The sequence below is a fragment of the Calypte anna genome, chromosome 3, assembly GCF_003957555.1.
Source record: "Calypte anna isolate BGI_N300 chromosome 3, bCalAnn1_v1.p, whole genome shotgun sequence".
NCBI classification, from domain to species: domain Eukaryota; kingdom Metazoa; phylum Chordata; class Aves; order Apodiformes; family Trochilidae; genus Calypte; species Calypte anna.
Genome location: NC_044246.1, coordinates 112,376,427 through 112,402,330, shown reverse-complemented (window position 1 = coordinate 112,402,330; position 25,904 = coordinate 112,376,427). Strand labels below are relative to the sequence as shown.

Genomic DNA, 25,904 nt, shown 5'->3' with positions numbered 1-25,904 from the left:
CTGTTCTTAAGACACTTGGTCTCTGTACCTTGCTGCAGGTTTGTGGGCTCACTGGGCACCATCATTATCAAATGCAAAGATCTACGAATTATCCAGCTGGATATCCCTGGCATGGAGGAGTGTCTGAACATTGCCAGCTCCATTGAGGTAAGAATTCAGCTTGGGATATAACAACTTCTGCTCTCAGAGCTTGATCAGGCTTTTTCACAGCTTTGTTTCCTCACCCCCCCTCTGTTATTGCTGTTTTGGAAGGCAGATGAGAATTGGGGGGTGCTTCCTTTCAGTTGTTAAAATATTGTTTGTTGCTTGTAGGTGTTTTTTTTTAATTTAGTTTTCTTTTTTTTTAATAATAATTAAAAAAAACAATAAAGTAAATCCCCCACATCTTTTCTGAATAAAGTGTCTTCCACTAGCATTGGGAAAATGAAGCTCAGCTTCATTATGCTGGTGCATGAGGAGGCAAAACCCAATCAGATTTGGATGAGTTTCACATCTCAAATAACACCAAGTGACTGAGTTTAAGCTCTGTTGCTAGTAACCAGGTAGATATCATGTAGAATGTGCCCCTTTAGTTACACCTGTGTGCATCTTGCTCATCCTTTGGGGTGCTGTTACACCCTGTAGCCTGCAGACAGGATGCTGTGTGTGCAGATCCCCAGTTGCAGTGAGACTGTTACCATCTGAGTTTGTTTCTTCTGCTTTTTTTTTTTTTTGTGTTTATGTGTTTGTTTTAAACTACCCTGCAGCTAACTTGGTGTTTCAGACTTCACAGCTGAATACTTTTGGGTGGCTTAAGTTTGCATCACCAACACTCAAGGAAAATGCCACTTGCTGTCTTTTTCTTGAAATAAAACAGCAGTTTGGACAAACAGAATAGCTGTTTATTTTTCTCCCACCCAGGCACTTTCCACCCTGGATTCTGTCACACTCATGTACCCCTTCTTCTATCGACCCATGTTTGAAATCATTGAAGATGGCTGGCACTCTTTTCTGCCTGACCAAGAATTTGAGCTCCTCAGTGCAGTGGTAAGTTGGATTGTGCAAATTCACACTACTGGTGTGAGCAGTTTGTGAAGTATTGCACCCAGGAGTAGAAATCCTGGGTGGTAAAAACATCTGTTCCCTGTCTGAGTGGAAAGCAAGTGTTGCTCAGATATTCACTGGTAAAAACATTGGGCATTTCTAAACATCCCTACTTAGCATTTGTGTTTTATTTTCTACAAATAGAGCTTTGAAGCCTCTTTAAGAGTTACCTGAGAAGACATGGAGGTAGGGAATGTTTTTATCCTTTGGGGAGGGTCCTCTTTACTGTAAGAGCAAGTTTAAAATTGCAAAGGGTTTCTTAGCTCTCTAGGAAGATGACAGCAGATCAAGGTGCCCACTTTGAAACACTTCATTCTAATCCATGCCAGGGAAATTGAGCCAGCAGGGATTTTCCAGTCATGTTCTTCTAGGTGCCTTGAGCACAAGTTGATATTATTTTTGTACCTACAGTGTAGGAGTTGTTCTTGTGGCATTGCCTGTTGTATCTGTTACAGAAACTTCATTTCTAGGTGCTGAATTTTGATACATTAGGAGCTGGCTTGGTTGCAGGATCCCACCTGTTTTAATGGTGCCTTGTTAGGATCTCTGTGCTCCAGGTTTTAATTTGGCATTAAATACATTCACTTGCTGCATCATCTCTTGTTTCTGAGGCTGCATCCATTAGTACAGCATCAAGGAATGTAGTGTAACAAGGCAACCAGGTGCCCCTAATTGCCAGGGAGTGGGCATGAGCTTGTGTTAAGCCCAGCTGTGCCTAATTAGGGGCACCTGGTTGCCTTGGTACAAAGGAACGTGGCTTTTTTATTTTTTTTTCTTCATTTTATCTTCACCCAGCTTGTCTGCAGCATTTATCACTTCCTGTTGATGGCTAATAACTGAACAATATGATTAGCTTGACCAGGTTTGTGTGATGAAGTCAGTGGAAAATTAGAAGAGTTCAAGGGTCTTCCTGTTTTTATCTCTTAGCTGGAGTACTCTCACATGTTCCATCCTCATCTGCTGTCAATAGATGCACAAACTGACCTGTTACAAACCACCACCACAGTTTGGGTTCTGATTTCAGCTGGGGAAGTCCAAGATGTGGTCAGAGTCCTTCTCCTGTTGGGAGGCAGCTCAGCAGAGGGATCTTGCAGGCATTTCAATGGGAATTAAAAGGCCAGAAGCTGAAGTGCTGTCTGGTGAGAAGGGAGGAGTGTCAGAGCAGGACTGGAGGCAGCTGAAGGAAATCCCTCAGAGCTTAAATGCAAGCCTGCAGGAGCTGGTTCTGCTTCTGCTCACCTTTAGCTGAAATCATTTTGAGATGGCAGGAATCCTCGAATCACTTCTGATGCAGGTGCTAACAGGGAACCACTGGTAAGCTGCATTTTTTTTCTTTTCAGGGGTCTAGAAGTGCACTGATAGCTTATTTGTGAATCTCTTGGCTTCCAAACATACACCCCTTGGAAGGCTTATATTTCAAAACCTAATTACTTCATAGCCTCACATTTAAAGGGCAATAATTTGTTTCTTTAAAATACTCTCATCTACCAGCTGTTGATTAAATCTTGGCTTTTTTAACCCAGAACTTCAGCTGTAACTCCTTTTTAATGAAATGGTACCAAAAGCCAGGTGCAAATGATTTACATATCCTGAGCAACAGATAAAAACAGATAAAAAACACTGTCCCAAAAATTGTAATATTTTTAATGTGACAGAACAAGTGAATGACATAGTGGAGGAAAAAAAGAAAAATATCATCTGGATAAGTGGTTTTCTGAAGGTTACCTCCCTCTCCATTAAATCATCCACCTGGTTCTCTTATGCCTTACCTTCCCCAGTATAGAATCCCAGACTGGTTTGGGTTGGAAGGGACCTTAAAGCTCATCCAGTTCCAACCCCCTGCGTGGTCAGAGACACCTCCCACAGCCCAGGGTGCTCCAAGCCACATCCAACCTGGACTGAGACACTGCCAGGGATGGGGCAGCCACAGCTTCTCTGGGAAACCTGGGCCAGGGGCTCAGCACCCTCACCCCAAACAATTTCTTCCTCATGTCCAACCTCAGTCTCCCCTCTTCCAGTTTTAACCCATTTCCCTTGTCCTCTCCCTACTCCCCCATGTCCAAAGCCCTCCCCCAGCTTTCTTGGAGCCCCTTCAGATATTGGAAGGTTGCTCTGAGCTCACCTGGGAGCCTCCTCTTCTCCAGGCTGAACAAGCCCAATCCCTCAGCCTGGCTTCCCAGGGAGGTGCTCAGCCCTCTGAGCTTTTGAGTGGCTCTGCTCTGGACACCTTCCAGGAGCTCTGTGTCCTTCTGATGTTGGGGACTCCAGAACTGGACACACAACTCCAGGTGGGGTCTCAGCAGAGCAGAGCAGAGGGGGAGAATCCCCTCCCTAGACCCCTGTCTGTGCTTCTTTTGCTGCAGCCCAGGACATGGTTGGGTTCTGGGCTCCAAGCACACACTGAGGGCTCATGTTGAGCTTCTGCTCCACCACCCCCAAGTCCTACTCAGGACAGTCCTTTCTCCTCCCAACCTGTATTCATGCACAACTTGTCAAAAACTGGATTTCACTCACACAGCAGCTCTAGTGATGGGTTAGTTCCACATTTGGCTGCTCCAGCAGAGTTGTTTTAAAGCTCTGACATACTTTATATTGACAAAGTAAAACTATGAAAGTTAAGATTTTTTTTTTTTAAATTTAGGTAGCATATTATAAAATCAGAATAGATTATGGTTTTAGGCAGCATAATATCAATAATTTGTCTGTTTATCTTGGTTTTTGTTATGCCAAATGTGTTTTTCTCCCAACACACAAACACAGCCCCTGCCTGATGTCACTCCAAGGCACTGATCTGACAGCATCATCAAACATTGCCCCTAGAATGTGACAGCAAACACTTAAGCAACTCCTGGTTCAGCTCCAGGGTTAGGGAGTCTGTCACAACATTCTTGAACATTTAGTCCACAAAGGTGTTCAAGTCCTTGTAAAACAAATTATTTGATTTGATCAAAGGAAATTGGGAGGAATGAAGTTTCTAGGGGTTGCCATGTTCTGGTAGGATCTGTGCTTCCCTGTTTGTTTTCTTGGGTACAGCCTACAGCACAGATCAGCAGGGCTTTTGTCAGGAGAATTCCATGAACTCCTGTTCTGCTAAATCAAACATTATCAGCAGGGGTAGTCCAGCTGAAAATTCAGTCATATGAACAAATCAGCTCCACGTGTCACTGAATGTCACAGCAAAAGCTCAGCAGCACCCATGGGTTCCAAATTATTGTGCTGTGAGATGACACTTGACAAATACTGGGGGCAACAATATGACAAAACAGTAAAATATTCACAGGAGAGGTGATGTTTGTTTGCTCATCCAGCTTTTGGTTGTGGGTGTTGTGGGGTTTTTTTTGCTGGAAGCACATGAGATCTGGACTGGTTATAGATGTGTCAGGTGAAATGTGGGTGAAAATCCATCCTCTACACTATACTACTGCCTAACCAGTGAGTGGCTGAATGAAGTTGGAGTATATGCAAAGGATTTCATATTTTTCTGAGGAATTAGGTCAGAGTGGAGAGGTTTTTCTTCTGCCAGCTTAAAGAGAATACTGCAAACTATAACTTCTCAAGGAAACTGAATCTCCAGAATCAAGTGAAGTGTCCTGAGAGGTTTGTACATTAAGAGTATCCTTAATGTGAGGGAGTTTCATTGCCACAAAACTCTTTCAAGAATAAAAGCAGAACTTCTTGGTTTGGGGCTCAGTGTGCAGTGGTGTGGGTAGCCCTATTTTTACTCTTGCCAGAAGAGCAGCAATCTTTGTCTGCATCTGGGTTTTTTGGTGTGTTTAAGAAAATTCTTCTCACTACTTTTTTTTCCTTTGGAGTCATTGCCTTTCATCTGCTTCCCCATCCTTTGCTGCTGGAATTAGCTTTTTCTGATTCCCTCAAAGTATAGATCCCTTTGTAAAGTAAATGTTAACTTGGTGAGTTTCACACAGCATCCTTACCTGGGGGGATGTCTGATGATGAGGTTCCACCTCATCCCTTTCACCAGAACCCTTATTCCTTCCTGCACCAGCATCTGCTGCTGCACACAGTTGGAATTTCTGTTCCTTCACTCTTCCAGTTAGAAACAGCAATTTTTTTTCTTCCAAACTGCAGACAGGCTCCAAGCAAAAGCAAAGAAGAGCTTGCACTGGTGGGTTCTACTCTGATTTAATTCATGTTGGAATATGTTTTAGCAGTCTGCAGCTGGCACTGCAGAGGTTAACTGGATCTCTGCAGAACCTACAGAAGAGAAATGATGCTGATTGCTGCCAGGCTCCTCCTCCTTCCCATGGAACAATGAATTATAACTGGATGACAGGATAAATCTGTCTCATGTTATAAATGGTCAGGAGAGGTTATGGGCAGGGTTAAGTTGCCAAAGTGGGACATAAATCAGGTTGATACCCTTCCATTTCTGTTTCATACTGGTGGGATTGGTGACAGGCAGGCTCTTAAAAAAGCATTCCATGGAGTTCTGATGTTGCCTCCTCTACATCCTGTGTGCCAGTGAGGTATTTCAGTTCTGTTCTAAATCCATGTGTGTTTGTTTTTATTGTTGTAAACAGCTTTCCCACATCATATGAAATCTGCTGTAATTTAACTTTCTTTTTTTTATATATATAGCTTTTTTGGGGTGTCTATCATTGTTGGTGCATTAAAAGCATGAACTGTGACTGGCCTCCCTGACATGATCCAGAACTTTTCATCTCCAGCTCTAAAGTGATTGCTGGAGGCAATTTGGCAGCTGGGAGAACCTCTGCTTTTTATAAAACGTAGATCTGCAGAGAGGCTGTTTTGAGGCTAATGAATAATGAAGTAAGTTTACAAGAGGGATGATGCAAAACTTTTCCAGGTAATGATTGCTGTTCTTGCTGATGGTAATTCACTCACCAGGGACTTTCCCAGTGTCTTTCTCTTTGGCTGCCACCAAAAGGGACAATTTTGATGTCTCCTACACAACATTTGCTGTTCCCATGCCTTGGAGCTACTGATGATGGAACAGTGATCAGTTTGTTCATCTAATAGGAAGACTTCAGTGCCAGAAAACCTTTCTAAATCGATCCTGGTTTCCCATGAGACCAGTGAGCCAGTGATTTCTATAAGCAGGAGCCAGTCAGGAGTTGTAAGACAAGAGGCAGTAAGTCTCTGGAAGAAAGGGAAGAGAAAAAGAGCCCTACTTCAGATCAGAGCTGTGTAATTAATGCTTCCTGAATTGATTGGGATTTATTTGCATCCTGTTAGGGCATAATTTAACTGTCATCCTCTTCCTTTCTCTGATCACTACTCTATCTCCTTACCTTTTTGTCTAGCTGAAACTTCCTTTCAACACATGAGCAGAGTTTTTAACAACATCTGTACAAGGTCTCTGCCTGCTGCAGTGTCCCACAAGCACTTCCCAGTCTGTACCAAAAGCACCCTCAGCTGAGGAGTTTATTCAAGGCCCTCTTTGCTCTCTCACACCTGTGTTATGGCAATGCATAGTAACTAAAGAAAAAAAAAATAAGTTCACCTTGACAGCTGCCAGTTCCTTTTCAGAAGGTTTTCCAGTTTAATTTTAACTCCTTTGTGTCTGGAGCTTTTGTTGGCAAATTTGACTGCTGTAATAGAAGAGAATCATAAATTGGTTTGGGTGGGAAGGGACATTTAAAATCCATCCAATCCAACCCCACTGCTGGGAGCTGGGACATCTTCAGCTAGATCAGGTCTGGTCCAATCTGACCTGTAATGTTTCCAGGGATGGGGCATCTCCCACCCCTCTGGGCAACCTGGGCCAGTGTCTCACCACCTCTGTTGTAAAAAATAGTTTTCCTTCTATCTAGCCTGAATCTCACCCCTTTTAGTTTAAAATCCATCACCTCTTGTCCTATCACAACAGACCCTGCTGAAGTGTTTGTCCCCATCTTTCCTGCAGACCCACTTTAAATATTGAAAGGCCACAGAGGGTCTCTCCAGGGTCTTTTCTTCACCCTGAACAACCCCAACTCTCTCTGCCTTTCCTCATAGCAGAGGTGCTCTAGCCCTCTAAGGGGGCTTCTGCTGCTACTTTTGAGAATCTAATGCTGCTATTAAAATCAAAACATTTTGTAGAAGTCATTTTCCCTCCCTAAGACTTCTGCTTGCAGGTTTTGTTTGCCATGAGGAGTACAGGATAAGGATTCTGTGACTGAAGGAGCAACCCTCTGCCTTGCAGTTGCAGACCATGAGCTTCCCTGCCAAACTTCAGTCAAGGTTCTGCTGTGTGCTCTGTGCACCTGGGTAAAATACCTACATTTGGTGTACCTGGATGGTGACTTTACTACAGTAGACAGTGGTGTGGTACCAGCCCAGGAGCAGCAAGCCCTCCATGGGCTTGTCTAAGGCTGCAGTTGGGGCAGTGTCAGCTCTTCCACCATTTTTAAGGATGGAAATGAAAGGACTTTTAAGTTAATTAAGGGTTCCTCATCAGTGAGGCCACTCACTGACCTTTGTTTTTCTTTAAGCTGGAGCCAAGTCCTGGGTCTGACCCTGGATATCAGGTAACCTGAATTCTCCTTCCAAGTGCTTGCAAGGCTGCAGGGTTCCTTCTTTCACAAGTGTGTGGCTGGTGGGAGCTGCAAAGTGACTTAAGAGGATTTCAGGATGAGACCCTCGTGCTCAGATGCTGTGCTGGCTCCAGGAGGTGTTTTTGGAGGAAGAACTGTTTTAGGTAAAGCCACAGAGAAGAATCAAGCTGGAAAAGTTAAATTGCAATTTTAACCTCAGAGCAGCTTCAGTGTCTGGAGCTGTTGGAACAGCCTGGCCTTTCTTGGCCACCTTTGCCTCATGGACAACAATTCCACTGTAATGCAGAAAATTCTAAACTAGACTCAACTTTTCAAGGTAGAACCTTGAAAGTCAAGGTATGACTAACTTTGCTCTCAGCACAGACAGAGCTTTCAGCCTGTGTCACCTGCATCTAAACCAACTTTTTATTCCTCTAAATCTGCTGGTGTAGGAATACATCTCTCTTCTGGTGTCTCCTCAAGAGAGAGCCATGCCACACTCTTGCTTCCTACGAGGTTGAAGCTATCTGCAGATGCAGTAAGTTGTGGTGTGGTGTGTACTGCAGACACGTTGTCTGCTGTGTCTGTGGAATAATTAAAAGCCCCAAGCACCCCTTTCTGATTTCCTTTGCTTATGAGCTTTGTCTGCACACTGGGTCATGAGCTTCTGCAAGCTGCTGCAGCACAAGAAAATGGTTGCAGGCAACACCAAGAGGGCTTGGGGGGAAAAGTAACTCAACAGACCTATACATGGGTACTTGAAGAACTAGGCAGGGATATTCTTTCCAATGCCTGCAATGCAATATCTAAGAGGTAGGGGATGAGGAGTGCACTGAAGAGCCTGGTTTGTCCTTGGACAGCATCTTATTCACCATGGGTTTGTTGGAGACAAAATGTGATGCTGGGTTTGATCTGACCCGTTAGTGTGGTTCTGCTGCTTCATCCTCAGTTTGGGAGTTCCTTTTCCCTCATCTGTTAAGCTGTGACAGTTGTAATCTGGTTTCTGACCCAAAGCCTGTACATCCTCATCTTTTTCAGACAGATGAATGGCGTCTAAGCTGCATCAATAAGGAATTCTCTGTCTGTCCCTCCTACCCTCCTGTTGTCATTGTCCCCAAATCCATCGATGACGAAGCGCTCCGGAAAGTCGCCACATTTCGCCACGGCAGTCGTTTCCCAGTCCTCAGCTATTATCACAAGAAGAATGGGATGGTAAGTTGCATTTGAATAATGGTTGTACCTGGAGGAAGTGTGTGAATCTGCTCATTAAATGAAAAAAAAAATAAAAATAAACCCAACAAACCAACAACTCAAGCTTTAGATTTAATACAGCTCATGAGGTGTTCGCTCATTTTGTATTCTGACTTATTAAGAGCATGCAATGAAGCTGGCTGTGGGTGATGGAATGAGTAATCTCCTTCGAAGAGAAGCTCTCTTTGAATCACTCATTCAAAGCAAGTTGAGGCTTGTAAAGCCACCTCTGGCACCCTGACTTGCTTTGTCTGCCAAGAGGCTTCACGCTGAAAGGATGGCAGAAACCATGTTGTCCTGTCTCTGGGTGGTGGGCTGTCTCCTTCCTAGTAGAGTCATGATGACAGCACCCGTGCTGAGCCAGCACCACTTCTGCTGTGCAACTGTTGAAGGAGTGATCAGAACAATCTGTTCTCCAAGCTTTTTAGTGGAACATGTTTCAGGAGTAGCAAATCCTTGCTGTTGCACAGTCTTTGCCATCTCTCAACGAGCCAAACTCTGAAGGAGTGACTGATAAGGCTGTAATTAAGAAATGCACTTTATGAAATTGTTGAGTAATTCTTTGTATCTCTTGCTGATGTAACCAGTTCAGAAGATGCTGGGATGGCCAACCTGCAGCTTGTAAACTTGATCCAGGCTTCTGAGTCAAACACTTTAGGGTGTTTTCTCCTCCTGTTGCCAAGATTTGTAAGCTCTGAGTTTAAGGCCATCTGCTCTGACTTAGTAACACCTTTTGTGGTTTATTTTTTTCTTTTCCTTTGCTTTAAAATCAGCCATGCAGCAACTTCACAACAGTTGAGCTTCCTGCTTTTTTTTTCCCAGCTTGACTGAAAACTTTGAAGGAAGATCTGTTCAATTATTTCCAAGCTGTGTGTGTTTCAAGTATGAGGAACATAACACTGTTTGGCACAGAGTGCTTGAGCTTGTGACAGTAATGCTGGCTGTCATGTTGCTCTTTTGACTCTTGAGTTCTCCAGCATAGTTGGGATTGCTGAGTGGCTGCCCTCACGTTTTAGTGACAATTTGAGCTCCTGGAGTGCTTTTTGAATGGAAAAGGCATTCACTAAAGAGAAATTCCAGTCAGAAATTTGTGGACCTAAGGTTTATTACTCAAGCCACTGTGTAAAACTCTACCCAAGAGGCATCTTTAACATATGGATGACTTGAGGATTTTAAAAGCAGAGTTAGGAGGGGACCTTAAAGATGACAATCCTGAAATTGTTGGTTTATGTGAAGGAGCCATCAGCAGGAAGACACTTCAGTGGCTCAAAAGGTGCTGCTTCAGGAATAATTAAAGGGATAAAGCCTTTAATGAGGCAATTGTAATTGAGAGAATGGCCTGCCAAATGACCTCTCAGTTCAAAGTTTTTTGTTTTGTTTTTTAAATAAATTCAATCCTTGCAAGGGATTGTGCCTAAAAGAACTGAAGGATTCAGGGCTAGGGAGGGGAGCAGCTGTAAGAAGAACCAGAGGGATGTTTCTCCACATCAGGCAGTGCAAGTTTCCTTATTTGGGTGCAGGAATGGTTGATTGAGCTTGAAACAGATGGGATTAGGAAGTACAGTGGGGTGAGAGAGAAGAGCCCCACTTGAATTTTACCCTTGAACTGACAGAGGAAGCTTTTTAAGGTTGAGCTATCTCCCTCCTGTAAGCCCTGTCACAATGACCCAAGTTGTAAAGGAAAGCAGGAGCATCCTGGGTGACTTTCAGCAGCACACTCCTCCAGAGAGCCATTCTTCATCCCTGCCTTTCAGACCCAGCACCCATTTGCACTCTCCTTCTCCAGACTCCTAAGAAACCCTCTAATGAAGGGGTTATCCTTCACCCTGAGTTTAAAACTCCAGTCTAGGCTTGGAGCTCAGGTGATCTTTCAGTCTTCAGCCTCTCCTTTCCCAGTGTCTGATCTGTGGTTTGTTGTCTCTCTCTCTGCAGGTCATGATGAGAAGCAGCCAACCCCTCACAGGTACAAATGGGAGACGTTGCAAAGAAGATGAGAAGCTTATTAATGCCACACTGCGACCTGGCAAGAGGGGCTACATCATTGATACCAGGTCCCTGAATGTTGCCCAGCAGGCCAGAGCCAAGGGAGGAGGCTTTGAACAAGAAGCCCACTATCCCCAGTGGAGGAGGATTCACAAATGTATTGAGAGGTTGGTGAAATCACCTGGGTTTTCTCTGCTTGGCTTAGAAGGGCTGCATTGGCAGAGCTGTGCCAGCTTCTCAGTGTTTGCTGCTGGAAAAACTGGCTGTATGTCCTGGTTCCTGTCACCAGGGTCCTTTTTTTTTTTTTTTTTCACAAAATCAGGGTTTGTTGGATGGTGAAGGTATTTGACCTTGCAAATTTGTGTTTGGTTCCTTGTTGTGAACAACCTGCTGCAGGTTTCAGACATCAGGCAATCTCCCTTTTTCTCTGACCATCTCTAGCTGCTCACCTCCCTCCCTGTGTTCCCCTTTGCAGTAGCAGACAGGAATGAACAAGTGCCTTGCCAGAACATTTTTGCAGGTGAGGATTTGTTCTGTGGTACAGTCACATTCATCTTATCCAGTACTTTTTTTCTGGACATCTAATATTGTTTAGTCATTCAGAGACAAGTTACTAAGTTAAAGAGACTTTGTCTGACCCTGTTCAACTGCTCTGAAGCTTTAGTTTTGGGGAATCTTTCTGTGTGGGCATACAGCAATGTTGATGGAGCTACTGGAAAGCAGTCACTCTCCTGATCACTGGTTTGGCCAGCTCTTCAGGAGCTATTATAAAGAATGTCCTGTCCCTTGCTTTGAAGTATTTGGGTTTGCTTCTAAAAATTTTATGTGGACTTCAGTTTGATGTTGATTTGATGATGATTTTTTTAGGGGTGGACGTAAACATCAGATAGAGAGGAATGAATAAACCATAATATATGAAGACTAAATATCTTGTGCTATTATTTTTATTTTTATTATTCTTTATTATTTTTATTTATTATTATTATTTATTATTATTTAATATTATTTAGTATTATTTCTCAGCTTTTCTGAGATCCAATCTGCTGACTTCATCCTCTATTAGAGCACAGCCTGGAATCAGTGTTAAGTGACATTTGATCCCTTAGTAGTTTGGTGCCTCTGGAAAGCACAGTGTGAAACAAGTCCAGAGAAGCATCTGGTTTTATCAGCTGCATGCTAACTCCCAGCTTTCCAGGATAATGAAAATGATAATGCAACAAATGCAGAAATGACAGAAAATGTGGTGGGTGGGTATGTGTCCTACTTACCCTACATTCTTAAGCAATGAGCCAAGCTAATCCTAGTGTGGTTCTACCTTGAAAAGTTGAGTCTAGTTGAAAATTTTCTGCATTACAGTGGAATTGTTGTCCATGTTATGTCTGGCTTTCATATTTCTGTTGCAGCTCTAGAGGTTAAAACTCCCCACAAAACTTCTGGTGTGGTAGAGAGAAGGAAGATGCAGCACTTGAAGCTTGGCTGATGTCCCTGCCAGGCTGCAGTCACACTTGTAGCTGGTGATGGGCATGGGAGTACTGAAACACATTTTACATGGGAAGTGTGAGATGTGGCTCAACACACAATGTTCAGGGAAGATAATGAGAAGGCCCTCCTGTTTTTTAATGCCTTCTGAAGCAATTTATTTGGAAAATAACTGGGCTACTTGTGTCCAAAGAGTGGTATTGTGGTGGCAGCTGGAAGCAGGTTTGCTGAACGAGGAGACACTTGGAAGTACAAGCATCTAAATCACAGGCCTTTCTTTTGAATTCAGTGTAAACACACTGTCCTGCTTGCTGTGTTACTGCTCGTGGTTTCTAAGAATATTTTGCTTTTCCCAAAGGTTTAATATTCTGCAGGAAAGCCTCATCAAACTGGTGGAAGCTTGCAATGACCAGTCACACAACATGGACCGCTGGCTCAGTAAGCTGGAAGCTTCCAACTGGCTGACTCACATCAAGGAGATACTGACTGCAGCTTGTCTGGCTGCTCAGTGCATTGATAGGTAAATTTTCTTCAGAAAGCCTTGAGTTCCTCATTCCCCAGTCACAGGTTGCTTCTTAAATGGCTCCATTTCCACTTGAAGTGTTAGTAAGGACCACTGCCAGCTGGCTGAATGGTACCCATGGAAGATATTGGCTCATCATGGTGAAGGAATGTTCCTCCAGTAAATCATGTTTGCATTTTTAGAAGTAGAAGCCTGAGGGAGGAAATCTTGGCTAAGAATAGGTATTAGGTCATCTGGTAAAGGTATATTCCCATGTTTGATGCAACCAGTCTTCGTTTAGTTTTATTGAAGGTGTAGGTTAGAATGCACCCATCTGAAGTGCTGTTTGGTAGCATAGTGAAAAAAGAAGGCTGTTTTTTTTAAAAAAAGCCCTCTTATTTCAGTTTTCTGACTCCTAGAGCTTCAACAATGGTATTTCCTTCTTATCCCCAAGAACTGGCCCAGTGTTTTTTCCTCTTGAAATTTTTATCCTCATAAGCCTTATCTAAGCAATCCTGTTCATCCCTTCTAAGTGCTTGTGACCTCTTTTAACCTGACATTTCTTTAATAAATACTGCTGACCTGGCTTACCTTGTCTTCAGACCTCAGGCTGGAGAGCAAAAGCTTAGCTGTCAGGTGCCAGGGTTTGTAAGAGCAAATGCAGAGGTCAAAATTTTTAATTTTTTATATTTTTTGTGGCTATGGGAGGGGAAAGTCCTCAAAACTCAGGGAAAAACTTAGGTTTTCATACTAACTGGGGAATGTTCTGCAGATACACAAGCAGGCTGAAATGCAGTCTGACACAAGAGCATTGCTGCACTGAAAGATGAGCTGCTGTGCTTTTTAAAAGCACTGACAGTGCCTGGTTGGTTACTGACTGTGCCCTCAAAGGATTGCTTCTGATCAATACTTTTTTATCTGTAATTCTTTCCTGCATGTGTGTAACAGGAAAGACCAGTGACGAAACTCTTCTGCCTTGTTGGGACAGTGAACAATTTCATCATTTTTTAACATCAGCTTGGCTTTTTTTTCTGTTTACCTGAAGCTGTGGCAGGCCAGCTCAGCCTTGGTGCCTGACCCCACTTCATTCAGACCCTGGAGACTGTAGCTGAGCTGACAAGGATGGTTCAGTTCTATTGGCTGCAGGGAGGGAATGGTTAGGGACAGCTCTTGGATCATCTTAAAAGGCCCAGGGGCAGAAAGGTGGAAGGTGAAAATGGCATTATCCTGGTGTGCCCCACTTAGGGAAGTGCACAGTTAGCCTTGGCAGTCATGCTTGGCTGTTAAGCAGCCTCTTTATCAGCCACTGCCTCGAGAGGAGGAGAGAAAGGATCTGAAAATTGTCTGTATTGTAGAGGCACTGGGTTTCTTTTAGGCATTAGGACTATAAGCAAAGATGTTGCAGTGTTGAAGGAATAGATTTTGATGCTTTTTGCTTCAGAAAGCAAGCAATGTCTGCAGGGTTTCTTGTGTTGTGGATTGATCTTTCTTACCCAAGCTTTGCTGCTTACCTTGGATCTCTGCACAGAAAAAAAATCAGCCTGCAGTTCATCTCCTTTCTGGGTGCAAGGACATTGGCAGAAGTGAGACACTGGGTAAAGGTTTGGGAAGAATGAGGAAATTTAATGCCATTTAATACCATCCAGTCCTTCCTTCAGGAGCACGGGGATGAGATTCTGATATTGTACCCAAACACAGCCTGGGATGGAGGAAGAGGTGAGGGGAATCAGCTGTCCTGAAGTGAAGGGACCCCAACAATGAGTAAAACCTTCCTACCCCAAACTCTCTGAGCTCCCTCTGCTCCTCACATTGTTCTGCTGATTCACTTGTGCTGGCTGGTGAGTGAGAAGCCTTTGTGCTTGGCTCTTTGACAAGCTTCCTTGCTCAGCACAGTAACTCTGCTGCCTTTCTGGAGGCCAAGCTCTGCCTTTTCTTCCATTCTGTCTCCTGACTGGCTGATTTGGCTTGCAGTAAAAGCCCAAATGGAATTAAGCCCAGGTTTGAACAAGAATCTCATAGGATGGTGGTTGCAGAGCATCTGGGGGTATGGTATGTCTTCATTGCAGTGCTTAGGGAAAGATTTCAGAGTACTTAGCAAAACAGTCAATGGCAGGAGCAAATTTAAAGATGGATTTCCATGCTATGAGTCAAAGGATTACCAATTAAAAGTAGTCAGCACCCACAAAAGAGATTTTGCTGCACATCTTTGGTCAATGCCACAAGGTGGACAATAGCCAGCAGTGAGAGCTCATAGCCCTGAAAGCAGCCAGGGTCAGGGAGGGGATTGTCCCCCTCTGCTCTGCTCTGGGGAGAACCCCCTGCAGTGCTGGGTCCAGCTCTGGGGTCCCCAACACAAGAAGGACCTGGAGATGTTGGGGTGAGTCCAGAGGAGGCCACGGATTGAATCAGAGGGCTGGAGCAGCTCTGCTCTGGAGCCAGGCTGAGAGTTGGGGTTGTTCAGCCTGGAGAAGAGGAAGCTCCAGGGAAACCTTAGAGCACCTGAAGGGTCTCTGGGAAAGCTGGGGAGGGACTTTGGACCAGTGCCTGAAGGGATGGGATGAGGGGGAAGGGTTTCCAGCTGAAAGAGGGGAGATTGTGATGAGATCTTGGGAAGAAATTCTTTAATTTCAGGGTGGTGAGGCCCTGACCCAGGTTTCCCAGAGAAACTGTGGCTGCCCCATCCTTGGCAGTGTCTCAGCCCAGGTTGGATGGGGCTTGGAGCAACCTGGGCTGGGGAGGTGTCCCTGCCAATACAGGGGGTTGGAACTAGATGAGCTTTAAGGTCCCTTCCAACCCAAACCAGTCTGTGGTTCTATGAACTTTACAGAGGTTCTGGCTCTCCAGAAATCTCAGCCAGAACCTAAATGAGGCAGAGGTGTTCCAAGTGGTGGTGAGGATTCAGGTGGAGAAGGTGTTGTGCTTCCATGCAGAGTTCATTTATGAGGGAAAAGAAGTGGTAAAGGGCCAGCAAAACTTCAGCACTGTCAGGATAGAAACACTGGTGTCCACAGGATGTGTTGGTATCCACTGGGATGCGTATATCCTTGGGATGTGTTCTACTATTCAGACTCTTTCCCTTTCCACCTTTTTTTCTTAGGGAAGGTGCTTCAGTGTTAGTCCATGGGACTGAAGGAACTGATTCAACACTCCAGGTAACTTCTCTGGCACAGATTATCTTGGATCCCAGGTGCAGGACCATACGTGGCTTTGAATCTCTTGTCGTGAGGGAGTGGCTACAGGTAAGAAATGCCCATGGATAAAATCTTTTTCCATTGACATTTGTTTAGAGAAATAACCAGGGAGGCAGCAGACAGCTTGGGCTTTGTTGCAGCCATGCTTAGTGTGAGTGGCTTTTGTCCTACAAGCACCACCATTAACTGAGTCATTTGTACTTCTGGCACTCCGTGGGGCCTCTGCCTCATGTAGTACTTTTTTGTGGGTTTGGGAAACTTTCTGGTTTATGCTCAGGGTGAACATCTCCTTAATGAGCACTGTGCAGACTAGAGCCTTAGTTCTACGTGTAGTTCTGCTCGTTGTAGTTCTGCTCCTTGTAGTTCTGCTCCTTGTACCCACACAGCTAAAACCCTCAGCCTTTTCCTTTGGTGAACCTAACACCAGTTCATTCTTGGCAATCTCTGTCCAAATATAGGGCCTGGAAAAGGCAACCAAGTCACCCAAAGCTGCTAGAAGTTTTTTACTGGATGCTTGATGAAAAAACAGTTGTAGGAAAGAATAAATAACATAGCTGCAATGGACAGGGCTGGCTCTGAAGTCATTTTTGCTGCCTGTACTCAAGGGTTTTGTGTGTGATGCGCTCTCTGCTCTCACCTCTAGGCTGGGCACCCCTTCCAGCAACGCTGTGCCCAATCAGCCTATTCAAACAGCAAGCAGAAATGGGAGGCCCCAGTGTTTCTCCTCTTTTTGGACTGCGTGTGGCAAATCCTTCGACAGTTCCCTTGCTCTTTTGAATTCAACGAGCACTTCCTCATCATGCTCTTTGAACACGCCTACGCCTCACAGTTTGGGACTTTCCTGGGGAATAATGAAAGCGAAAGGTTGGTGAGGATCCTTGCTTTGATGCCTGTGAAATCTTGGTTGGTGTCTGACAAAAACACAAAATCTCTTGGTCTGAAGAAGGATGGAGGGAGCTTGGTGGGGTCTCCATCAGCACGGGTGAGCTTGTGGTGCAGTTGCATGGTTTGCTGCAGTGTTAGGAAGCTTGGAGTCAGAGTCAATCAGGTTTGGGTTAGAAGGGAGCTTAAAGCTCATCCAGTTCCAACCCCCTGCATGGTCAGGGACACCTCCCCCAGCCCAGGGTGCTCCAAGTCCCATCCAACCTGGGCTGAGACACTGCCAGGAGTGGGGCAGCCACAGCTTCCTTGGGCAACCTGTTCCAGTGTCTCACCAGCCTCAAATTAAAGGATTTCTTCCTAATGTCCAACCTAAATCTCCCCTTTTCCAAGTTTTAAACCATTTCTCTTTGTCCTTACACTACACACCTGTGTGTAAAAGCCCAGCTTTCTTGTAGGCCCCCTTCAGGTGTTGGAAGGTTGCTCTAAGGTCAGCTTGTCCCTCGTATGAGTGGGACATTGTGACTAAAGCAAGTTGTGGCTTGGTCAGGGAGTTTAATTAGTCTTTCCCAAGTCCAGGCTAATACCTTAGACTGTCTTTGCTGTTTCCCTGTTTGGCCTTGAAAATCTCCACCCATCACCAGTGGATATAGTGTCTTACACAGAAACTTGTTCCATAAAAAAAATGAACTGCAAGAGTTCAACAACAACCTGAGTCATAGCTGTGGGAAGCAAACTTGTCCACACAGGCCTGGAGGAGAAGGTCAAGGCAGACAGAGGCCAAAGCTGGAAGGTCTGGTTTTTATCTCACAGGGAAGAACATGACTCTGGTGGTCCTGACACCCCCAGGAAAGGAAAGCTTTGGGTTTTGCACCATCCATTAACAGTTGAAAGTGGAAAGCATGGAAGATGTTCTTTCAGAAGGATCTTTCTCATAGTTACACCTTGGCAAAAGCTTTACTTGTTTGGCTCTGAGCACCACACTTAGGTTTGAGGTCTTTTTGGCCATCCAGTAGTACAACAGAAGGACTAAAATGCCTCTAGTTGTAACCTGTGACTTTGAGAAGGGTGATTGCACTGGCTGAGGTTCTGAGCAAACACTATGAACTCCCAGGTGGTAGGTGCTCGTGCAACTTCCTAAAGAAGCAGACAGGACTGCATTCTGCTGGAGTCTGCCTTGCTGGGGTGGATAGGTTTGTGTTTTGAGGGTTTTTTTACAAGCTTGTGGTGGTGAAGGTACTTGAGCAGACTCACACCCAACTTCTGAATCCTGGGCTGGGTTAGATGCTGTGCTGCAGCAGTGGGGCAGCTCCAGGCATGCCCTGAGTAAAGCTTCTGGGAGCAGTAAACAGGGTGGAACCCAGGAGGAGGAGGATGGGGACCCTCCCATGGCCAGAGAGGTTTGGATTCCTGTTTTGAATTTGGCAGCTCTGCTCTCAGGACTTTTGACTCCAGCAAGACCTGGTCTGATGGTTGTCTGCTACACTGAGTGAGCAGAAAGGAAAAACAGAGCTGATGTTACAGATAAGGAAAGCAATTAAACCATCCTATAACCCTCTCTGTGCTTGAAGTGCTCTTTGCTTAGAAGGGACTTTTCTGTTCTCTGCTGAACTGGTTATCTTCAAAACCCAGTGAGACTTGAAACCAATAAAATGAAATATGAAAGAGAATTGAATGTTACATGTAATAACCTGCCTGTCACATCTCAATACCTCAGCCTGTGAACACAGGAAATGTTTGAAGTCTGATGTTAAGCTTGTTGCTGCCTGAAGTGTTCACAGAGAATCTCCTGCCCTGGGGGGTGCAGTTTGGTTTGCCAGTGCCTGCAGGATCAGGTTTGCCAGAGTTTAAGGAATGGAGACCTCTGTGTAGCTCCTGGGAGGTGGGCTTGACCTGGGAGAAGGGCATTGCTATCTCCCTTTCTTGGGATGCTTCCTGCCACCAGAGGGAGCTAATCAGATGTATCCATGGCACAGTTCCAGCCCTAATAGTGCTGGGATGTGCTCTGGGAACTGCACTGCCCTCCTGCCCTGCTGCAGTCCTGCTTCTCCACCAGCTCCATCTTAAACTAGGATTGAATTCCCTTTCCCTGGCAGTCGAACCACTCTGGGGAGGTGACAGAAGGCAGTTAGCTGGCTACTAACTTACCAGTGTTATTTCCTTATCTTTTCTTTGAAATTAATTGTAATCAGCCAGGTTGTGTAAATTCCTTCAGGTTCACAGTCTGTGCTGTGCTGGTGAGAGGTATTAAAGGGATTAGCCTGAGCTGTCTGGGTTTAGTAGCACATGGGGAAGCTTGAGGCATTCTAAGCTGCAGGGGTCTGGCAAAACAGAGTTAATCTTTACAGTATAAAAGTGAAAGCTGACTTGTTCCTCTGGGTTTGTTAGGTCTAAACTGAAGCTGCCACAAAAGACCATGTCCCTGTGGTCCTGGGTGAACAGGTCTGAAGAGCTGAGCAAATTCCAGAATCCTCTTTTTGAAGCCAACAGCCTTGTCATCTGGCCTTCTGTTGCCCCACAGAGCCTGCAGCTCTGGGAAGGTAAGCCAGGTTTGGTTTATTTCTGTTACAGGCACTTATTTATTTCGTGCCTACTTGTAAAGCTTCTGAAGTGCTCACTCCTGTTGCCTCTGCTGTCTCAGCTGATGGTAATCTCACTCCTTTTGAAATATTTTTGGCATGTGCCTTCCCTGGAGGCATAATGCTTTCTCCTTCTAAGGTTTGGTGTCATGCTGCTCTTTGCCAGGGAGCCTGCCTAGTACCATTGAAATTACTAGCACAAGATTTCTGTTGACACAGCCAAATTTCTAGATGTTCTGCAGGACTAAAGTTTTGCTCATTATCAACCAAATCTTTCCCCACTACCAAGTGAGTTGGCCAGGATAATCTGTGTGCAGTAGGCTCCCTGCTGCAGGAACTTTGTCTGTCCTATGGATGCTGAAGTGTTAATTACTGTGAAGCAAGCAAGGTGCAGACTGAATATGGATTGGCCTGATCAGGAGGTAAAAGGAATTTAAACCCCTCATATTTTATTTATTAAAGTTGTTTAATAGAACTGTGAACTCAGAGAGGAGGATCAGTATTTCTGAAGGCTGTTTATGAGAGAGGGAAAAGTAAAAGCCCACAGCTTGGACAGGGACACTCTGTGCTGGGTTAAGAACTGGCTGGAGGGCCAGGCCCAGAGAGTGGTGCTGAACGGAGCTGATCCAGTTGGCAGCCGGTCACTAGTGGTGTCCCCCAGGGATCAGTGTTGGGCCCAGTTCTGTTTAATATCTTCATTGATGATTTAGATGAGGGGATTGACTCCATCACCAGCAAATTCACAGATGACACTAAGCTGGGGGGGAGTGTGGATCAGCTGGAAGGCAGGAGGGCTCTGCAGAGGGACCTGGACAGACTGGAGAGTTGGGATGATCCCAACGGGATGAGGTTCAACACAGCCAAGTGCTGGGTCCTGCACTTTGGCCACAACAACCCCATGGGGAGCTCCAGGCTGGGCACAGAGTGGCAGAAAGGGACCTGGGAGTCTGGATTGCCAGGAAGCTGAACAGGAGCCAGCAGTGTGCCCAGGTGGCCAAGAAGGCCAATGGCATCCTGGGCTGTGTCAGGAACAGCGTGGCCAGCAGGTCCAGGGAAGGGATTCTGCCCCTGTGCTCAGCCCTGGGGAGGCCACACCTCGAGTCCTGTGTCCAGTTCTGGGCCCCTCAGCTCAGGAAGGAGATTGAGGTGCTGGCACGGGTCCAAAGGAGGCAACTGGGCTGGTCAAGGGACTCGAGCACAGATCCTGTGATGAGAGGCTGAGGGAGCTGGGGGTGTTGAGGCTGGAGAAGAGGAGGCTCAGGGGAGACCTCATCACTCTCCAACTCCCTGAAAGGAGGTTGCAGCCAGGGGGGGGTTGGGCTCTTTTGCCAGATGACTTTCAACAAGACAAGAGGGCAGGGTCTTAAGTTGTGCCAGGGGAGGGAAAGGTAAAAGAGAAACTGTATTCATAGTACTTGAGAGCTGATGGAATAGGGATAACGTTTCCTCCTTGTAACAAACCCCCCCTTCTGATTCCTGCTGTCTCTGGGTTTCCAGGTGTCTTTCTGCGGTGGAACAGACCCTCCAAGTTCATAGATGAAGCCCATGAAGAAATGATCAGCATTATCAAATATAACAAGGAACTTCAGGCCAAGGTTAATGCACTGAGGAGGCAGCTGGCAGAGATGGAAACAGATGATATGATGCAGGAGAACCTGTGAGCTGGCAGAGCTTTGCCTCAGGTCATCCCTTTCCAGTCACCCCACACACACACCTTAACTTAAAGACTAAACACGGAAAGTGCATGTGTTGCAGAGCCCTCTGGGTACAGCTGACCCTCAGCCCTCCTGCTGCTCAAACCTTCACTTCACACTATGGATCTCCCTTTTTGGGAGGGATTTCTGGTTTGTTTACAGAAGATGTACACAGCTGGGCACAGGGTCCTCTCTTGGCAGCTTTTCTGTCTCAAAATTGTGTCCAGTGTCAGCAGAAGCTGGAACTCTTACCTTCACCCAACTGTATGGATGACCAGGATGAGCCAAGAGACAGGATATTTCAAGTTTCTTTTGGACTTTTTTTTGGGTTTTGCTGAGCTCTCCAAACACTCAGCAGGATTAGAATACCAAGTTATGTACAGAGAGGTAAAGGCATTTAGTGTGAAAGCACCTTTTTCTCTCCAAGAGTGAGGCAGCTTAGTTGTTTAGTTTCCTAGGAAAGGTAGAAAATGATATGATCTAACTACAGGTTCTACCACTCCATGTGTTACTCTCAGCCTTCACATCTAACACTTTTTTTGGGGTTTTTGTGTGTAAGCATTGGCTTGGGAGCATTAAGTGGAATATCAAACCAGAGCAAGACATTACAGTGCAATACAGAACTGAAGTAGAGATTCTGCTGCTAATGTTTAAGCCATGGCCTTCAGGTGGAATTGCTCTTCATGGACAAATATCTCCTAAGGAATGAATTTATATTTTTAATTCTACCTGGAAAACAAAAATGTTAAGAAGTTGGTGGAGGTGTTCATTTGCAAAAGAGTGGCTTGGAGCTGTCCTTTTAACCAGAGCCAAGCTCTCCTCTTAAAACCTGGGACTGTGCTGGCTGGTTTTGTACATTTGAACAGGTTCACAGCATTGTGAGGATGCAGCACTTAAATCTACAGCTCAACAAAACACTCTTGCTCCACCTGGTGCAGTTTTTCCTCTCATGCTTTTACTGTACATTTTGTGAACCATCAAAAGCAGAACTTGAGAGTGAAGGTGATCTCACATACCAGGTAGCTGCTGGAAATTGGGGCTGTCACACTACAGAAGTGCTGATAGTTTAGATCATTTATAGCTGCTTAAAGGCTTTAGGGATAAACTTTTTTCTGCTCTTTTTATGAAAGCAGAGTTCTTCCTCAAGGTTTTTGGAGGGTTGTTTTTTTTTTTCCTCCTTAAAAAACAAAAAAGTGTCTGAAATACTGACTCACCTAGTCACTTGTTCAGCTTTATTCCATTGGTAGCTCCATGTGACTGAGAAGACATGAATTAATAACAGCACACATGGATAAGATTACTTGGAAAGGTGTTTGCTCTTAGCCCCTTTCTGCTGAGATGGAGGGAGCAGCTTTAGGTCAGGGTTTATCTCTTTGGAAACTGTTGAGCTTCCATGGCAATTTATGCTGGTTTGGAATGAAGCTGCCTTTATTTAAAAGCCCCTTCACCTAAAGATAGATGGATAGATGTGGAGGATTATTTTCATCTTGAGTTAACCTAAACTTAGTCCTGAAGTCATCTGGCTTAAAAAAACAAAAAGATCCCTTTTGAGCTGTTATTCACTTAAAGCAAAAGAATAACTCCCCCTCCTTACTTACAGTACCACTTCCTGCTGAGGTTTGGAGGGTGACACTCTTGTTCACTAAAACCTGACACAGGGAATGCTTCTCAGGGTGGCTGATGAGCTCTCCTGCCTCACAGGGGTGGCACAAGTTGGCTGTGCCTTCTTCTCACCTCTAAGCATTGGCTTCTGGAGCTGCCTTCTGGGTAAATTACAAATGTAAGCCTTTAAAATAATGTCTGTGGCTTCTGCACCTGCCTGGATGTTGTCACCTTGGCCAATTCAGGATTTCTACTCTGCATCTGAAAGAGATTTGCCACTAGCCAGATGGGAAGGATTCAGCAAGCACTGTTTTCTCCATAAGAGACTCTACATAAAACACACTTCAAGGTTATGTAATTTCCCAACATAGCAATTACACATTGAGCTGAATAACAGAGAAGCAAAGAGGGTGGGTTTTGATCTAATTGCCTGCCTGCTCTTAGTCTCTCATGCAAACTGCAGGAAATTGGGTAACCAGCTGAAGCAGCCAAGAAAAAGCAGCAAATTCTCTCCAGGCTGGCATTTCACCCTCAGCTCATGTTTCAGGACCCAATCCACACTCAAGTGCTGGGTGCTTGCCTTGGAGGAGCAGAGTTGTGGGGGAACAACCTTCATGTCAAACTGGTACTGTCCTCCTCAGCAGCCACAGCAGCTTCTTCCCTGCTTCCTCTGCCCCTGCATCACCTGCAGACAGAAGGAGCTGGAGGCTAAAGTTAACCTGCAAATAATCATCTTCCATGAGAACAACACCTGGAGCTGTCCTGCAAGGAATTATTGCACCTGATGGAGTTGAGACCAAGATGTGTGGAGTCTCCTGCAGGTCCTGGTGGGAGAAGACAATCCCCAAACCTCTTGTGTTAAGCTACTTGCATGTCCCCTTATCCCACCTCCTCATTCCCAGGGCTTCCCAGGCTCCAGTCTGGTGGCCACTGGCTAACACACACCAGAGCACTCCAGTGCTTTGCTTCCCTGCTCCCCCCACCCTATTTATTCACATATTTAATATTGATGAGCAGCTGGATTCCTCTTAGAGGGGGATTTCTGCTGGACTTTGCCCTGTGGAGTCACCAACACCTTGTCTGCAGGTTACCCTTCTCTTCCTGAGCTGTAAGTGCTGGGGCAGTGCTCAGCTTCAGCCTCACAGCCTTGCAGCCCCCCTGCTTCTGCTCTTTTGCACATAGCTGTTGATATAATAAGCTGGACACTTGAGGAGCCCCTTCCTCAAATTTGGGGGCCAATCACTGCAGACACTCTGCCATTTACCAAAAAAAAAAAAAAAAAACCACAAAAAAACAAACAAAAAGAAGGGAAAAGGAACTAAGGAACTCACTTGCACAGTTTTCATAAGGGAACGATATGTACCTTCAATATTTTGATTGTATTGGATCAAACTCTTGAATGTGGCAACCAGTTGAAGTGCACTGTTGTCCATGTGGCAGATGATACAACTGAAATTGCACTGTGCAGCATCTTGGCATCTCGTGTGCTTTGCTAAAGCCTCAGGAAGTGCTGTCATGTACAGGTTCCTGGAGGAGGGCAAAAATGTCTCAACTAGCACCCCATTTTTGATTTTTTTTTTTTTTATTTTTGGTTTATTTTTTTATAAGTGTGTGACATTGAATAGCACTGTGTGATGTGTGCTCTGTATCTGTTAACAAGTACAAATCCAAGTGATGAGTCCAAACTTCTAGAATAGCTTTTTGGACTTGGCTGCTGCATCAGTCTTGATTTATTTTATTTGTTTTGTTAATTTTTTTTTTAATGAAACAAATAACAGGGCTGGGAGTTGTGCAGTAGTGTTAGATGTATGCTCTATGTGTACAGAATCCCAGCTGCTGTGGAGCTGAATATATTGTGACCAAAAAAATAATAAAATAATAAGGTTAACAGATCTTGAGAAAAAACCTATCATGGCTCAAATTGCTCAGCTGTTTGAGTGGAGAAAAAGCAGACACAAAGTTGCTGTATAATTTGCTGTAGATAACATTGAGAATGTCATAGCCATGTCTGTTCAGATTAAAACCTTAAAGACTCTAAAAAAGTTCTTTCATTACAGTGCTGAGTCTTTATTAGTGCTGCCTTTGCTTTCCACTGGGGGGGATGTCTGTGTGTCACCTCTTACCTGAAATTCTGCTTCTTTTCAGCTCATGTGTGTTTTCTTTTACAGCTGTGGTGGTAGCAGAGGGGTTTGTGCTGCAAGGAAAGGTTGAAGCCCTGAGGTTGTGCATGGCTTGCAGAGCTCTGCTCCTGGGGTTTTGGTCCTTGGACACCAGCTCTGACCATATGATGGATAAAACATTCAGGTAGCTGAGATTTTTTTGCTTGGATTGAGCTCTTAAGGGAGGCAAGCTGATGTCTTCAAAGGGGAATGGTTTGGACTTGAAGCAAAACCTTGCGAGAAGTCCATCAGGAGAGCTGGAGTCATGGTTACCTGTTGGGTTTGGATGGGGTGTTTTGGTGCACTTGCCAGCTGAAGGAGAAGAGGAAAAAAGGTGGTTTCTGGGCTGTGATGACTCCTGAGTGGTGCTAAGGAGCTTCTGAGACAAGGACTGGTATCTTGTAGCCAAAATTGTGCCAGGGATGATCCTGTAGTGGTTGTACTGCAGAAGGTGCTGTGTCCTCATTTACAAGAAGGACCCCTCAGAAGAACACAACACTTTTGCAAGGAAAATATTCCCCTTACTCAGGGTCATTTTTATTTTGTTACAACAAAGTGTGTGGGGTTTTTCCCAGCTGAAGGTGTACCCAGCCCAGGTGAAACACTGGCCCAAGTGTCCCAGAGAGGTGGTAGAAGCCCCATGGGTGGAAACATTCCAGGTGAGGCTGGAAAGGGCTGTGAGTAACCAACCTGATCTGGTTGCAGATGTCCCTGCAAGGGAGTTGGGACTAAATGACCTTTAGAGGTTCCTTCCAACCCAAACCACCCTCTGGTTCTGTGAAACAGCACTTGGGGAACAGTCTGGGAACCATGAAACCTCTTGGATCTCTCTGGAGAAACTGGGGATCACTGGGCTGTCTGCTTCCCTGCAGCAAGATTCATGGGCACTGCAATTCCTCTGGAAGGTGAAGAATTTATGTGGCTTTTGGCATCTCAGCAGATGGAGACTGAGTGTCTGAGCTGCCCTGCAGCTCCTGCAGTCCCATGTGATAGCACAGGGAGAGT

The 25,904-nt window shown here is 45.1% G+C and overlaps 1 protein-coding gene across 3 annotated transcripts in view; it reads left to right on the top strand.

Annotated features, from left to right (window-relative positions):
- Positions 1 to 24,782, top strand: part of MTMR9 (myotubularin related protein 9) — a 29,824-nt gene extending 5,042 nt beyond the window's left edge. For 2 of the 3 annotated variants that reach the window (XM_030447343.1, XM_030447344.1), the window contains exons 3-11: positions 39 to 147; positions 901 to 1,026; positions 8,619 to 8,792; positions 10,764 to 10,981; positions 12,652 to 12,813; positions 15,893 to 16,034; positions 16,630 to 16,850; positions 19,254 to 19,405; positions 20,942 to 24,782. In XM_030447343.1, the coding sequence (XP_030303203.1) occupies positions 39 to 147; positions 901 to 1,026; positions 8,619 to 8,792; positions 10,764 to 10,981; positions 12,652 to 12,813; positions 15,893 to 16,034; positions 16,630 to 16,850; positions 19,254 to 19,405; positions 20,942 to 21,105 (1,468 nt within the window). In that variant the 3' untranslated portion in view covers positions 21,106 to 24,782. Of the gene's footprint in view, positions 1 to 38; positions 148 to 900; positions 1,027 to 8,618; positions 8,793 to 10,763; positions 10,982 to 12,651; positions 12,814 to 15,892; positions 16,035 to 16,629; positions 16,851 to 19,253; positions 19,406 to 19,778; positions 19,858 to 20,941 lie in introns of those variants that run through there. The other variant, XM_030447345.1, reaches the window with a different exon arrangement.
- The last annotated feature ends 1,122 nt before the right edge of the window (positions 24,783 to 25,904 follow it).